Here is a 17,052-nt window from a genome sequence, read left to right as displayed (position 1 = left end):
CTTTGTGGAGCTGCTGGAAGATCGTCTGGAATCCGCCTCTCTGGACAACCAGAATGTGGAGTCTGACTGGAGGACCCTGCGTGAGCTGATCTATAGTACAGCTTCAGAGACCCTGGGACCCATGACCAGAAAGCACAAAGACTGGTTTGATGAAAACTGTGATGAAATCAAGCAGCTTCTGGATGAGAAACGCCGTCTGCATCAAGCCCACCTGAGCAACCCAAAGTCCACATCAAAAAAGGATGCATACAATGACATCCGCAGGACTGTTCAGCAAAAGTTACGCCAGATGCAGGATAAGTGGCTGAGTGACAAAGCTGATGAGATCCAGGGATATGCTGACAGGCACGATATGAAGAGGTTCTATGATGCCTTAAAAGAAGTCTACGGCCCCACATCCTCAGGATCATCCCCCCTCCTCAGTGCAGATGGGAATACCTTGATCACCGAGAAGGAGAACATTCTCGAACGATGGGCTGAGCACTTCAACAGTGTCTTAAATCGCCCTTCCTCCATAAATGATGAAGCCATAGACCGTCTCCCACAAGTCCCCACCAACGAAGCACTGGACGATCCGCCAACACTTCTTGAGACCCAGAAAGCAATCCGTCTGCTATCCAGTGGCAAAGCACCTGGCTCAGACTCCATACCAGCAGAGGTCTACAAGGATGGAGGCACTGTGCTGACTGAGAAGCTTCATCAGCTGTACTCACTCATGTGGAAAGAAGAGACGATCCCCCAGGATTTCAAAGATGCATCTATCATTCACTTGTACAAGCGAAAGGGGAACCGGCAAGCCTGTGATAACCATCGGGGCATTTCCTTGCTCTCCATCGCAGGCAAGATACTTGCCAGAATCCTACTTAACCGCCTCACAGCACACCTTGACCAAGGTCATTTGCCTGAGAGCCAATGTGGATTCCGGAAAGAGCGCGGAACCACTGACATGGTGTTTGCTGCAAGGCAGCTGCAAGAGAAATGTCAGGAGCAAAATGCTGATCTGTTCTCCACCTATGTCGACCTCACTAAGGCCTTCGACACCGTGAGTAGAGAGGGACTGTGGAAGATCATGGCCAAGTACGGATGCTCTCGGAAATTTATTTCCTTGGTCAGCCAATTCCATGAAGGTATGCAGGCTCGAGTCCAGGACAATGGTGAAACATCTGCTCCTTTTGCTGTCACAAATGGTGTCAAGCAAGGCTGCGTCCTGGCTCCAACGCTGTTCAGCCTCATGTTCTCTGCAATGCTTACTGATGCCTTCAGAGATGGCGATGTTGGAATCGGCCTAAAGTACCGAACAGATGGCAAGCTGTTTAACCTCAGAAGGCTTCAAGCAAAAACGAAGGTCATGACAGACATCATCAGAGACTTTTTGTTTGCTGATGATTGTGCCCTCAATGCTGGATCTGAAGCTGACATGCAACTCAGCGTCGACAAGTTTGCCACTGCCAGCAGGAACTTCGGCCTTACCATCAGCACGAGGAAAACTGAAGTTCTCCATCAGCCAGCCCCAGGGAAACCCTACGTTGAGCCCAACATCACAGTCAACGGTCAGAGACTCAGTGCGGTGGAGCGGTTCACATACCTTGGCAGCACACTGTCACGAAATGCGACCATCGACGATGAAGTGAACGTCAGGATTGCAAGAGCAAGCGCAACTTTTGGTAGACTCAATGCAAATGTCTGGAACAGAAGAGGCATTAGTCTTGAGACCAAGCTAAAGGTCTACAGAGCAGTAGTTCTCCCCACACTACTGTACGCCTGCGAAACTTGGACAGTGTACCAACGACATGCCAAGAAGCTGAACCACTTCCACACAACATGCCTAAGGAAGCTACTTAACATCAAGTGGCAAGACAAGACCCCAGACACAGAGGTGCTCGCAAAAGCCACCCTTCCCAGCATCTTCACCATCCTGATGCAGTCCCAGCTTCGCTGGGCTGGACACGTGGCGCGCATGCCAGACCATCGGCTGCCCAAAAGGCTCTTCTATGGCGAGCTGCAACAAGGGAAGAGATCACACGGAGGTCAGAAGAAGCGCTTCAGAGATACTCTGAAAGTCTCTCTGAAAGCGTTTGATATCAACCCTGACTCCTGGGAGGAATCTGCAGTGGACCGTGACAAATGGCGCGCTGCTGTGCACAAAGGCGCCAGGTTGTGCGAGGCCAACAGGACTGCTGCAGCTGTTGAGAAGAGGCAGGCCAGAAAGTCACGGGCAAACAAGCTCCCTGACAATGATATGCCTGTCTTTGTCTGCCCCAACTGTCAGCGAACATTTCGTGCGCAGATTGGACTATTCAGCCATCTACGCACTCACAGATAGATTCATGAGCATCCTTCCCCCCACCACACCACTACCCTCCCCCCATCCCCCATCCCCCATCTGGATGACAACGATGGTCATCATCGATCTCGATGGACACACCACCACCACCACCACCACCACCACATTTCACGGGCCTCCATTGAGTGTGAAACCATCGGCACACGGCCACAAAGTCCATTGTTTGGCCTGCCTCTCTTCCTTCTTCTGCAACACGCAGCCTGCCGGCCCACTTTTTCCAGTCTTCAAGACTGAATCGAAAATTGAACCAGCCACATGTATACTTCCAAACACACACACACACACATACACACACTCTCTCTCTCTCTCTCTCTCTCTCTCTCTCTCTCTCTCTCTCTCTCTTTCTCAACAACCGCTACCACGTACAGCTTATAACTTCTGTTACGGTGTGTGGATGAAAAAAAAAAAGTGTTGCGCTGCACAGATACGGAAAGTTTGATGTCAAACTTGTTTCGGTATTGTGTGGCTTCTACAAGAGATAGAGCGCAATAGCCCAGTAGTTAAAGCGTTAGACTTTCAATCTGAGGGTTCCGGGTTCTAATCTTGGTAACAGCGCCCGGTTGTGTGCAGACCTGCTAGTGCCTTTACCCACTTCGTGTGTATACGCACACAGAAGATCGAATACGCACGTTAAAGATCCTGTAATCTATCTCAGCGTTCGGTGGGTAATGGAAACAAGAACAAACCCGACATGCACACCCCGAAAACGGTGTGGTAAAAACCAAAATGGTCATACACGTAGAATGTCACATGTCTGTATGAATATATGTGTACGTGACTGAAAGCTGATTGAATGACACAGGGAACGCCGTATGTCAATGGTCAGCTCTACCCAGTCAGGCAGTCTGTTGTGCAAATGACTCCGTGTTTGTAAAGCGCTTGGAGCTTGGTCTTCAACCGAGGATAGGCGCTATATAAGTATTTATAATATAATAATGATAACAATGATAATTGTTCCTTACTATTTTGGAAACAACGTCTGGTCGACATATCTGTTCAGGACTGGTGAGAGGCTATTGGAGGAAAGAGCCATGTCTGTCATTTAAGGCTGTGTCAGACAGAGCATTATTGAGGGAGCAGGGATACAGCTTGATGCGTGTCAGATAGAGCATTATTGAGGGAGCAGGGATACAGCTTGGTGCTGTGTCAGACAGAGCATTAGTGAGGGAGCAGGGATACAGCTTGATGCTGTGTCAGACAGCATTAGTGAGGGAGCAGGGATACAGCTTGATGCTGTGTCAGACAGCATTAGTGAGGGAGCAGGGATACAGCTTGGTGCTGTGTCAGACAGAGCATTAGTGAGGGAGCAGGGATACAGCTTGATGCTGTGTCAGACAGCATTAGTGAGGGAGCAGGGATACAGTTTGATGCTGTGTCAGACAGAGCATTAGTGAGGGAGCAGGGATACAGCTTGATGGTGTGTCAGACAGAGCATTAGTGAGGGAGCAGGGATACAGCTTGGTGCTGTGTCAGACAGAGCATTAGTGAGGGAGCAGGGATACAGCTTGATGCTGTGTCAGACAGAGCATTAGTGAGGGAGCAGGGATACAGCTTGATGCTGTGTCAGACAGAGGATTAGTGAGGGAGCAGGGATACAGCTTGATGCTGTGTCAGACAGCATTAGTGAGGGAGCAGGGATACAGCTTGATGCTGGTCACCGCAAGGTAGATTGGGTACAATGTTACAGCGGTGAAGTGTCACCCTTTCGCCCAACACACGCACACAGTACATATGTAAGGTGCGATCGTCTGAGTGTGGGGGTTGGGAGACAGAGAGTGGGGGTTGGGAGACAGAGAGTGGGGGTTGGGAGACAGAGTGTGGGGGTTGGGAGACAGAGAATGGGGGTTGGGAGACAGAGTGTGGGGGTTGGGAGACAGAGAGTGGGTTGGGAGACGGGAGACAGAGTGTGGGGGTTGGGAGACAGAGAGTGGGGGTTGGGAGACAGAGAGTGGGGGTTGGGAGACAGAGAGAGTGGGGGTTGGGAGACAGAGAGTGGGGGTTGGGAGACAGAGAGTGGGTTGGGAGACGGGAGACAGAGTGTGGGGGTTGGGAGACAGAGAGTGGGGGTTGGGAGACAGAGAGAGGGGGTTGGGAGACAGAGAGAGTGGGGGTTGGGAGACAGAGAGTGGGGGTTGGGAGACAGAGAGAGGGGGTTGGGAGACAGAGAGAGTGGGGGTTGGGAGACAGAGAGTGGGGGTTGGGAGACAGAGAGTGGGGGTTGGGAGACAGAGAGAGTGGGGGTTGGGAGACAGAGAGTGGGGGTTGGGAGACAGAGAGTGGCAGGCAATTGGACAGACAGACAGACGGACGGACAGACGGACAAACGAGAAGGAGCACAGACGCGGATCACGAAGTGAGATGAAGGAAGCTTTATGGGTGGAGGGAAGGAAGAAGTTGACAGAGGTGAAGGGGCGGGGGAAGTGGGGCAGAACAAGAAAGAGAGGAGGGGGGGGGGAAGTGGGGCAGAACAAGAAAGAGAGGAGGGGGGGGGAAGTGGGGCAGAACAAGAAAGAGAGGAGGGGGGGGGAAGTGGGGCAGAACAAGAAAGAGAGGAGGGGGGGGAAGAAGAGGGAAGCGGAGGGCTTAAGAAAAGCAACAACATCAATACATTACCTCAAGCGTGTCTCCAAAGTTGAAAGGTAATGTTGGTGGGAACAGAATGTCCAAAAGCGTGTACTGGTTAACAGGTACAGATCAGTCTCAGTGCTTTGAGGGCGACATTGCTCCAAGGCCGCTCTTCTCTTCCACGCAGACAGAAAATCACCAAGCAGGTTGTTGTTGCTTTTCCCGACATGCGACCATTTTAAAGGGTGAGAACAGTTTTATAATCATACAGATGTATTTCCTGATGATTTTAAATTCTGTTTCACATCAAACTCCCTGACACATCCACACAATCCAACATCCATGTACAGATACACACACACACACACACACACACACACACACACACACATATATATATATATATATATATATATATATTATAAATTAATATATATATATATATATATATATATATATATATATATATATATATAATTAACAAATAGTAAAGAGTGGTAACTCTCTCCATTCACAAGGTACAAACTTCAAGTCAGTACTGCTTACGCTACCGGACTCTTTACTATTTGTTAATCATTTCATCTCCTGGCCTCATTATTTGTTAACACACACACACACACACACACACACACACACACACACACACACACACACACACACAGACGTACAAACAGACAGACAGAGAGACAGAGACAGACATACAAACAGGCAGACATACAGACAACAGACAGACAGAGACAGACAAATAGAGACGGGCAGACAGACAGAGAGACAAACAGACAGAGAGACAGAGACAGACAGACAGAGACAGACATACAAACAGACAGCCATACAGACAAACAGACAGACAGAGATAGACAGACAGACAGACATGCACTTCCCGCATGCTGCCTGATAGGCCTTCCGCCCCGTGGTACACACAAGGCATTCGACTTTCAAAACGTAAACGTCGCCAGTTGGAAAGGCGATGGCGAGCAACAAAACTGAAAGTCCACAATCAGATCTTCTGAAAACAAATAAACAAACTGAAACATATGATCTCATCAGCGAAGACAAACTTCTTTTCTTCTCAAGTTCCCGATGCCACATGCACCAAATCTCTTTACTCTATCTTGTCAAATTTTCTCGGTACTGCAAAAAAGACTCCTCTTCCTTCTGCCTACACTTTATCTGAACTCCCCAGTGTCTTCTCCTCTTTCTTTTTCGACAAAGTTCAAAATATTCGTATGAGCTTAGAGCAGATGCCTTTCCAACCTGCTTATCGTGATCCTCAATTCAACGGCACTCCTCTCCATTCCTTCGATCCATTGACTAAAACAGAAATGAATGAAATCCTGAAAGAAATGACAATAAAATCCTGTGAGTTCGATACTATACCACCCTCTGTCTTTTCCCTGTGTGTCTCACAGCTTCTCCCCACAATCACCAACATTGTCATCTCATCCCTTCTCATTGGAACGTTTCAATCCACTTTCAAAACTGCAATCGTCCAGCTTCTTCTGAAGAAACCCAACCTTGATGCAAATATTTTGAAAAAATATCGACCAGTTTCTAAGCTTCCTTTCCTGTCCAAACTCCTTGCAAAATTTGTCCTGAAGCAGTCAACAACCAGCTTTGTTTCAACAATCTCCTTCACCCTTTTCAGTCTGCATATCGTGCTGACCACAGCACCGAAACCACTGTCCTTCACATCATGAACGATCTACTGCTGGCGTCCGACTCAGGAAAAATTTCCCTTCTCACTCTTCTCGACTTATCAACCGCCTTTGACACGATAGACCATTCAATCCTTCTTTCCCGTATTCATTTTACATTCGGCATCAACGGCACTGTTCTCAACTGGTTCAAATCTTATCTCACTGATCGATTCCAGTCTGTCATTGTTGATAATTTCAGGTCTGAACCCGTTAAAATCAAACACGGAGTCCCACAGGGATCTGTTTTAGGCCCAGTTCTCTTCACACTGTATACTCCTCTCGCCGAAATTATCAACCACCACAATGTTAGTCATCATTCCTATGCTGATGACACTCAACTTCAGAAGAGTGATACCCCTGAGAAATTGTCCTCGCTCTTGCAAGAAACATCTGAATGCTTCCTGGACATTCAGAACTGGATGACTCAAAAAATAAGTTACAATTGAACGCAGACAAAACCGAAGCAATGATCATAGGAACTAAACAAAAACTCTCTTCCATCACAGCTGACAAAATCAAACTTGGCAGTACATCCCTCTTTCCAGCTCAGTCAAAAACCACACGTCAATCCTGCTACTGTCAATTGCGACGCATCAGTTCCATTCGGAAATATCTGTCCACCGACGCAACATCTAGACTTGTTTCTCTCATTCTCTCTCGGTTTGACTACTGTAACTCCCTATTATCTGGTTTGCCTGCTTCATCCATTCAGTCCTCAGAAAGAAAAGATCTGAGCACGTCACTCCTATTTTGCAACATCTCCATTGGCTCACAGAATAAAGTATAAGATCAGCACTATGTTATAAATGTATTCACAAATCTGCCCCTTCCTATCTTTGTGGCTGCCTTCACCTCTACACTCCATCTCGCTCTCTACGATCGGCTTCGGATCCACTATGTTTACGCACACCCAGATTCAAACACTCCACTGTTGGACACCGTTCTTTCTCTGTCTCTGGACCTTGTATTTGGAATGAACTTCCTCTTTCGCTTCGTCAGGTCTCCGCACTCAGCTCGTTCAAGTCTGGCCTTGAAACCCACCTCTTCACACGATAGCCTCAATCCCCTACCTCTTCTTCGTCTTCAGTTTTCTTAGTTTTAGAGTCATGTGAATGACTGGTGTGAAAGCGCTTTGATTTGACTGCACAAGATTCAGCGCTATATAAATACTATCATTATTATTATTATTAGACAGAGACGGGCAGACAGACAGAGGGACAGAGACAGGCAGACAGACAGACAGGCAGACAGACAGACAGACAGACAGATAACAGAAACAGAGACAGACATACGGACAGACGGACAGACAGACAGACAGAGACAGGCAGACAGACAGAGACATACACACAGACAGACACAGAGACAGGCAGACAGATAACAGATACAGAGATAAACAGACAGACAGACAGACAGAGACAGGCAGTAGGCAGTGCATTGACCTTCACCTTGCTGAATATTGTCAGACCAGCAGACCTGGAGGGACCACAGCGGACCCCCAGCCCCCCACTTCACTCACCCACCTGGGGACCTCGGCCATCACACCCACCTCTACCACCACCACGCCCCTAGTGACCACGCCCCCAGTGACCACGCCCCCATTGACCACGCCCTCAGTGACCACGCCCACAGTGACCACGCCCACAGTGGTAGCTGCCTGAGCAGCAGGGTTAGAGGAGAGGCCGGGGAGGAGGGCGAGAGGGGCAGGATGTCTGGGCGGAAGGGGAGATCCAAGGACCATCCCACGGTGCTGTCGGCACTGCTGCCCGGCTCCCAGATCACGGAGCCCACCCGGCGGATTCTGGTCAACACCGCTAATGTCCGGGAGGTAAGTTTTTGTCCTCCCCCTCCTCCTCCTCCTCCTCATCATTACCTCCACAATCAGCATATTCTTCATCGATGTCTGTCATGCATTCCGTCACCCACGCCCTGACGGTGTTGGCGTTGTGTGTGACCTTTCCTGTGTGACCTTTCCTGTGTGACCTTTCCCGTAAGGTGGTGGTGGTGATGATGATGATGATAGTGGTGAGTGATGGTGTTGTTGATGATGATGGTTGTGGTGGTGATGATGATGGTGGTGGTGGTGAAGATGATGGTGATGGTGATGGTGATGATGGTGATGATGATGATGATGGTGATGTTGATGGTGATGGCGACGATGATGGTGATGATGGTGATGGTAATGATGGTGATGATGGTGATGGTGATGATGGTGATGATGATGATGATGATGATGATGGTGATGATGATGGTGATGATGGTGGTGATGGCGACGATGATGGTGATGGTGATGATGGTGATGGTAATGATGGTGATGATGGTGATGGTGATGATGGTTATGATGATGGTGATGATGATGGTGATGATGGTGATGAAGATGATGATGGTGATGATGGTGGCGATGGTGATGGTGATGATGATGATGGTAATGATGGTGATGATGGTTATGATGATGGTGATGATGATGGTGATGGTGATGATGGTTATGATGATGGTGATGATGATGGTGATGATGGTGATGAAGATGATGATGGTGATGATGGTGGTGATGATGGTGGTGATGATGATGGTGATGGTGATGGTGATGGTGATGATGATGATGGTAATGATGGTGATGATGGTGATGGTGATGATGGTTATGATGATGGTGATGGTGATGATAGTTATGATGATGGTGATGATGATGGTGATGATGGTGATGAAGATGATGATGGTGATGATGGTGGTGATGGTGATGGTGATGATGATGATGATGGTGATGGTGATGATGATGATGATTATGATGATTCAGGTGGTGACCTTCAACATAGGGGGCACCATCTTCCAGACGTACCGGTCCACCCTGCACAAGCTGCCGGGCAGCCCCCTGGCCGATGAGGCCTTCCTCCACGGACACTTCATCCACGACCGCCAGCAGTACTTCTTTGACCGGGACCCGGATGTCTTCGGCGCCATCTTGAACTATCTGCGTACCGGAGAGCTCCACCTGCCCACCAAGTACTGCGGGCCTGCTGTCAAGGCCAGTCACTCTTCTCCCTTCTCCGCTTACTGTTCTTTAGTCTGGTTCTTTGTGCACTCACTCTTTTTCAGTCTGGTTCTTTGTGCACTCACTCTTTTTCAGTCTGGTTCTTTGTGCACTCACTCTTTTTCAGTCTGGTTCTTCACCTGCCCACTACGTACTGTGCGCCCGCTGTCAGGGCCAGTCACTCTTGTCCCTTCTCCACTTACTGTTCTTTAGTCTGGTTCTTCACCTGCCCTCAAGGAATGACTAAGTGCGTTGGGTTACGCTGCTGGTCAGGCATCTGCTTGGCAGATGTGGTGTAGCGTATATGGATTTGACCGAATGCACTGACGCCTCCTTGAGCTACTGATACTGATACTGTCAGGGCCAGTCACTCTTCTCCCTTCTCCACTTACTGTTCTTTAGTCTGAAGAAGAAGAAGAAGAAGATGATGATGATGATGATGATGATGACCATGATACCATGATGGCGACGACGACAATGACAACAACAACGAAGATGATGGTGACGACGACGACGACGACGATGATGATGATGATTATGGCGATCATGATGGCGAGCATCATGATGATGATGATGATGATGATGATGATGGCGATCATGATGAGGTTAATGATGATGATGACGATGACGATGATGATGCTGATGACACAACAGACGGAGATGGAGTTCTGGGGGATAGGAGAGGACGAGATAGAGGAATGTTGCTGGACGTCCTACAGTGCATGGACCACCACGCTGCTCGCCCTGAGGAAACTGGAGAAAGACCGAAAGGTAGAGCTGTGATGACCTGTCTGTACTGATGTGATGATAACACTGGACACAGACAGAAAGGTAGAGCTGTGATGACCTGTCTGTACTGATGTGATGATAACACTGGACACAGACAGAAAGGTAGAGCTGTGATGACCTGTCTGTACTGATGTGATGATAACACTGGACACAGACAGAAAGGTAGAGCTGTGATGACCTGTCTGTACTGATGTGATGATAACACTGGACACAGACAGAAAGGTAGAGCTGTGATGACCTGTCTGTACTGATGTGATGATAACACTGGACACAGACAGAAAGGTAGAGCTGTGATGACCTGTCTGTACTGATGTGATGATAACACTGGACACAGACAGAAAGGTAGAGCTGTGATGACCTGTCTCTGTGTTTATGTCACTATAAAGCTGGAGGAAGACAATTCTGTGACTAACTGTCTGTATCTTTCTGACTATAACAGTGAAGACAGACATTTCTGTGACTACCTGTCTGTATCTTTCTGACTGTAACAGTGAAGAAAGACATTTCTGTGACTAACTGTCTGTATCTTTCTGACTATAACAGTGAAGACAGACATTTCTGTGACTAACTGTCTGTATCTTTGTGACTATAACAGTGAAGAAAGACAGAAACAAGCAGTTGAACTGTCTGTTCCCACAATGTCCGGCTTTCCAAAACAGGACTCAGTCCTTCACTGTTCCATTCCGTACAACCAGGCCGTCTGCCCGTGTGTCATGTTTGCTGTCAGCAGCACGGCCTGATGGCTCAACTGATATATATATATATATATATATATATATATATATGTATGTATGTATGTATGTATGTATGTATGTATGTATGTATATAATTTACCATAAGTCGTGTTTATCTCATGCACAATTGGTTCTCTTGTGTACAGTAGTGATGTCTAATGAGTGTTTGTCATTTCTTATGTGCTCTGTTGAGCAAGTCTTGTAGGTTCATGGCTGCAGATGTTGCTTCGTTTTCAGATTAACCAGGTAGTCACCACTTGACGTGAGCACTTTTGCACTAAAATGCTTCAAGGACAAATTACACGGTGTGTATTGCTGACCATGATGTCATATTGATGTCTGTTAAAATACTTCAAGGACAAATTACACGGTGTGTGTTGCTGACCATGATGTCATATTGATGTCTGTTAAAATGCTTCAAGGACAAATTACACGGTGTGTATTGCTGACCATGATGTCATATTGATGTCTGTTAAAATACTTCAAGGACAAATTACACGGTGTGTGTTGCTGACCATGATGTCATATTGATTTCTGTTAAAATGCTTCAAGGACAAATTACACGGTGTGTGTTGCTGACCATGATGTCATATGGATGTCTGTTAAAATGCTTCAAGGACAAATTACACCGTGTGTATTGCTGACCATGATGTCATATTGATTGCTGTTAAAATGCTTCAAGGACAAATTACACGGTGTGTATTGCTGACCATGATGTCATATTGATGTCTGTTAAAATGCTTCAAGGACAAATTACACGGTGTGTGTTGCTGACCATGATGTCATATTGATGTCTGTTAAAATGCTTCAAGGACAAATTACACGGTGTGTGTTGCTGACCATGATGTCATGTTGATGTGGAAAGAGATGGAAAGAGGGGGTGGGGGGTTTGCTGTCCATCTGTTGACTGCAGTAAGACACCGACACGGGTCAAGACAACAGCCAAACGGTCACTTTGCAGTGACAACGGTTCAGCCATTCGGGTGCTGTGTTGTACAAGGACACTGTTCTAATGCGCAAAATAAGGACACAGATGTTAGACTGTGATCACGGTAACAACCTCAACATGTTAGACTGTAACAACGGAAACAACCTGAACATGCTATCATGCAGCCATGGTTACAACCTTAATATGTTAGCCAGTAACCATGGTTACAACCTCGGCATACTGTTCACCTCAGTCATCACTCTCCCTCCCTCCCTCCCTCCCCTAATGTTTCAAACATAACAGCGGACAGTGGCGGGTAGCGGTGACACAGAATCCAATGCAGTCATAGCGGCAGAAAACACAGCACAGCAGGTACAGATGAAACACGTGACCATTATCTTCACTGCTGCTTCTCCAGGGACTGGACAGGGTGACAGACGACAGGACAGGGAATACAGAACAATACAATACAATACAATGCAGTAAAAGACGGCACAATACAATACAATACAATACAATACAATACAATAGAGGGAAAGTCACATCGGGAGAAATGTTACAAAGCCATAGAATTTGAGAAAACAGTTGTTGTTTCCTGACACAACAAAACACGGCACACTGGGCAGACTATGGTCTACATAGGTCCTACAAAACATCAGGTTGTATTCATCAGTTTCTGTTCCAGTGCAGAATGAAGACGTCGTGTCGTCATAGTGTAGGTCCCATCACCGTCAGGAATAGCACGTGTGTTGTGCTTGACATTTATTATTCAGTCCACGATACTCCCTCCCACTCCAACCCATTCCTGTCTCTGGAGAACACCGCCCCCCTAATCCACTCCACTCCCATGCCTGTCTCTGGAGACCCCCCACCCCCCCAATCCACCCCACTCCCATGCCTGTCTCTGGAGACCCCCCACCCCCCCAATCCACTCCACTCCCATGCCTGTCTCTGAGACACCCCACCCCCAATCCACCCACTCCCATGCCTGTCTCTGGAGACCCCCCACCCCCCAATCCACCCCCACTCCCATGCCTGTCTCTGGAGACCCCCCACCCCCCCAATCCACTCCCCTCCCATGCCTGTCTCTGGAGACCCCCCACCCCCCCAATCCACCCCACTCCCATGCCTGTCTCTGGAGATCCCCCCAATCCACCCCACTCCCATGCCTGTCTCTGGAGACCCCCCCACGCCCCCCAATCCACCCCCACTCCCATGCCTGTCTCTGTAGAGCCCCCCCCCCCGCACCTCCCCCCCACCCCCTCCCAATCCACTCCACCGCACGAAGTATTGTGTCATAACCGCTGGACATTATCGGTGTAACTACAAGACTCAATATATAATACACTTAATCTCTTTGTTGTCATGAATGAAACGCGCCATAAAGACGCATGGTTGGTTCTTTCACCTTTCTGCAATGCTGGACGTGCTGTGTGACGTGTCACTGCATCCTGCTGTGTTGTCTCCCCTGACGTGTAATGCACACCTCTGTGTGCTGTGTGACGTGTCACTGCATCCTGCTGTGTTGTCTCCCCTGACGTGTGATGCACACCTCTGTGTGCTGTGTGACGTGTCACTGCATCCTGCTGTGTTGTCTCCCCTGACGTGTAATGCACACCTCTGTGTGCTGTGTGACGTGTCACTGCATCCTGCTGTGTTGTCTCCCCTGACGTGTGATGCACACCTCTGTGTGTTGTGTGACTTCTTCTGCGTTCACTCGTATGCACACGAGTGGGCTCCTACGTGTATGACCGTTTTTTACCCCGCCATGCAGGCAGCCATACTCCGTTTTCGGGGGTGTGCATGCTGGGTATGTTCTTGTTTCCATAACCCACCGAACGCTGACATGGATTACAGGATGTTTAACGTACGTATTTGATCTTCTGCTTGCATATACACACGAAGGGGGTTCAGGCACTAGCGGGTCTGCACATATGTTGACCTGGGAGATCGTAAAAATCTCCACCTTTTACCCACCAGGCGCCGTCACCGTGATTCGAACCCGGGACCCTCAGATTGACAGTCCAACGCTTTAACCACTCGGCTATTGCGCCCGTCGTGTTGTGTGACGTGTCACTGGATCCTGCTGTGTTGTCTCCCCTGACGTGTGATGCACACCTGTGTGTGTGTTGTGTAAACAATGTAAACAGACATATAACATTGTATATACAAGACAGTGTGAATACGGACAACGTAGTGAGTGTACTGCATGTTCAGGAATCTTCAACAGATCTCTGCTTTGTTTTTCCCGCTTGCCGAGAAGGTTCATTTCTTTGTATGACATGCATTGGAACATTGCATTGCAACTGCATATAACACGCTGTTTGATGATTATGCAATAGTTTTACTTAGATTTAGTTGTGATTGATTCCAAGAAGAAAAAAAAACATGAACAAAAGAACAGTTAAGCATAACGTCACTACCATTCATTATCATTGACAATGAATCTCATTACCATACAACTTGCTGCAAGGGCTCTTCAACAGTGTTGGATTTGACAATGAATCTCATTACCATGCAACTTGTGGCAAGCTTCAACAGTGTTGGATTTGACAATGAATCTCATTACCATACAACTTGCTGCAAGGGCTCTTCAACAGTGTTGGATTTGACAATGAATCTCATTACCATGCAACTTGTGGCAAGCTTCAACAGTGTTGGATTTGACAATGAATCTCATTACCATACAACTTGCTGCAAGGGCTCTTCAACAGTGTTGGATTTGACAATGAATCTCATTACCATACAACTTGCTGCAAGGGCTCTTCAACAGTGTTGGATTTGACAATGAATCTCATTACCATACAACTTGTGGCAAGCTTCAACAGTGTTGGATTTGACAATGAATCTCATTACCATACAACTTGCTGCAAGGGCTCTTCAACAGTGTTGGATTTGACAATGAATCTCATTACCATACAACTGGCTGCAAGGGCTCTTCAACAGTGTTGGATTTGACAATGAATCTCGTTACTTTACAACTCGCTGCAAGCTCTTCAACATTTTTTGTTGTTGTTGTTGACCCAAGTTTTAGTTTCGGTTTCAAGGATTGTCAAAGCGTGCAGACTGATCCATAAACGCTAAACCCAATCTGCTGTTTAAAACAAAAAGCAGACGCTTTACCTCCACTTAAACCAGATGCACTGGTCAGGCCATGGACTGACACAATGAGACGGTTGGTACGTGCAGAAGGTCGAAGACAGAAATTTGGGGAGATACCCATCCAGTTCATGATATGCTAGAACTGTTCCTTTGAGCTGAATTCGGAAAGTGAGTAGGAAAGCCATTTCAGAGCCAGTTTCAGTTTCAAGTTGTCAAACGTGCAGACTGACCCACATCTGCTTTAAGAAAAGGATCAGAAGCTGACTGACGCCCTGACCCCACAGCCTGGTCAGGCCTCGACAGGCTTCAGCAGAAGGGACATGCATGAAAAGGACGGCTGATATCAGAAAGTGTTTTTTTTTCTTCAAGTCGTAAGTGTTTCACATCTGAAAGATTACCTTATCGTACATATTAATATAAAAGTTCCCAGCCATATTTTAGAATGTCACACACAAGGACGAAGAAAGGAAGAACTGCTTCTCTCTGCTGAAGCCCACTACACCCAAACAATCGTCATGTATATATCTTGTGTTGTGTGCTCTTGTTATTTTCCTAAGTTCAAGTGCAAAGAAAGAAGGAGCAGTGTATTGCTGTACAATATGTAGCTGTTTAAGTCAGGTCAGGGGCATAGCCCTTGCTACTGGTACCATGTAACCCAGTACTACCTGCCGCAGTACCATGTAACCCAGTACTACCTGCCGCAGTACCATGTGACCCAGTACTACCTGCCGCAGTACCATGTGACCCAGTACTACCTGCCGCAGTACCATGTAACCCAGTACTACCTGCCGCAGTACCATGTAACCCAGTACTACCTGCCGCAGTACCATGTAACCCAGTACTACCTGCCGCAGTACCATGTGACCCAGTACTACCTACCGCAGTACCATGTGACCCAGTACTACCTGCCGCAGTACCATGTGACCCAGTACTACCTGCCGCAGTACCATATAACCCAGTACTACCTGCCGCAGTACCATGTGACCCAGTACTACCTGCCGCAGTACCATGTGACCCAGTACTACCTGCCGCAGTACCATGTAACCCAGTACTACCTGCCGCAGTACCATGTAACCCAGTACTACCTGCCGCAGTACCATGTAACCCAGTACTACCTGCCGCAGTACCATGTAACCCAGTACTACCTACCGCAGGTGAAGTCTCCCAACGACGCACCAGGCAGAGGAAACCTTTCCCAACGGCTGTGAAGGTGGAAGAGGATGACCAAAGGGCAGGGGGAGCTCTTATCTTTGGCTGGAAGTCCTCCTAGGAGACGGAGCTCCGAAGAAAAAATCTGCACCTGCCGAGGCCGTTCTACAGGTGGCAGTATCTGCACCTGTGGGACACTGAGCGTCGGTAGGCGAGAGAGTGGGGAAGGGACTCCAAAAAATGTCACCTGTGCTGGTCAGGCAACAAGGCTAATGTCGGAACGACGAGCTAGCCCTTCAACACCCAGCTTTCCCAAGCCCTGCGGCGATGGAGAAGTGGTAACGGGGGCAGGCAGAGGATGCTGCTGGCAGATCCTAGTCTGAGGCAAATGCAGCGCCCGTATCCTCCCACAGCGTCAGAGCAGCCCTTTTTAGGGACAGCACTGCTCTCCCCACATGGGGAAGGGGAGATAAAAGGATCCCTAAACAAAGCCTGCCTCACCTAGTACCTAGTAGGAAACCACACCTACCTGGACATCCAACACTAGCGGTCGAAAACAACAGAAGAAAAGAACCAGGAGTCATGCCCTGACTGTGTTCATGGTTCTTCAATGTCGATATTCATAAAATGAACCTGTGTCGTTGTGTTCATGGTTCTTCAATGTCGATATTCATTGTATGAACCTGTGTCGTTGGCTACAAAGCACCAAAGATATGAAGACA

At 47.9% G+C, this 17,052-nt stretch overlaps 1 protein-coding gene across 1 annotated transcript in view; it reads left to right on the top strand.

Annotated features, from left to right (window-relative positions):
• The window catches only part of LOC143278362 (potassium voltage-gated channel protein Shaw-like), a 49,140-nt gene that overhangs the window by 27,654 nt on the left and 4,434 nt on the right, over positions 1 to 17,052 (top strand). The window contains exons 2-4 of the mRNA XM_076583265.1: positions 8,070 to 8,431; positions 9,395 to 9,622; positions 10,283 to 10,399. Coding sequence (XP_076439380.1) covers positions 8,312 to 8,431; positions 9,395 to 9,622; positions 10,283 to 10,399 — 465 coding nt within the window. The 5' untranslated portion in view covers positions 8,070 to 8,311. The remainder of the gene's footprint in view (positions 1 to 8,069; positions 8,432 to 9,394; positions 9,623 to 10,282; positions 10,400 to 17,052) is intronic.

This window comes from Babylonia areolata, chromosome 2 (assembly GCF_041734735.1).
Source record: "Babylonia areolata isolate BAREFJ2019XMU chromosome 2, ASM4173473v1, whole genome shotgun sequence".
Taxonomy (NCBI): Eukaryota; Metazoa; Mollusca; class Gastropoda; order Neogastropoda; family Buccinidae; genus Babylonia; species Babylonia areolata.
This window is presented reverse-complemented; position numbering and strand designations above follow the sequence as displayed.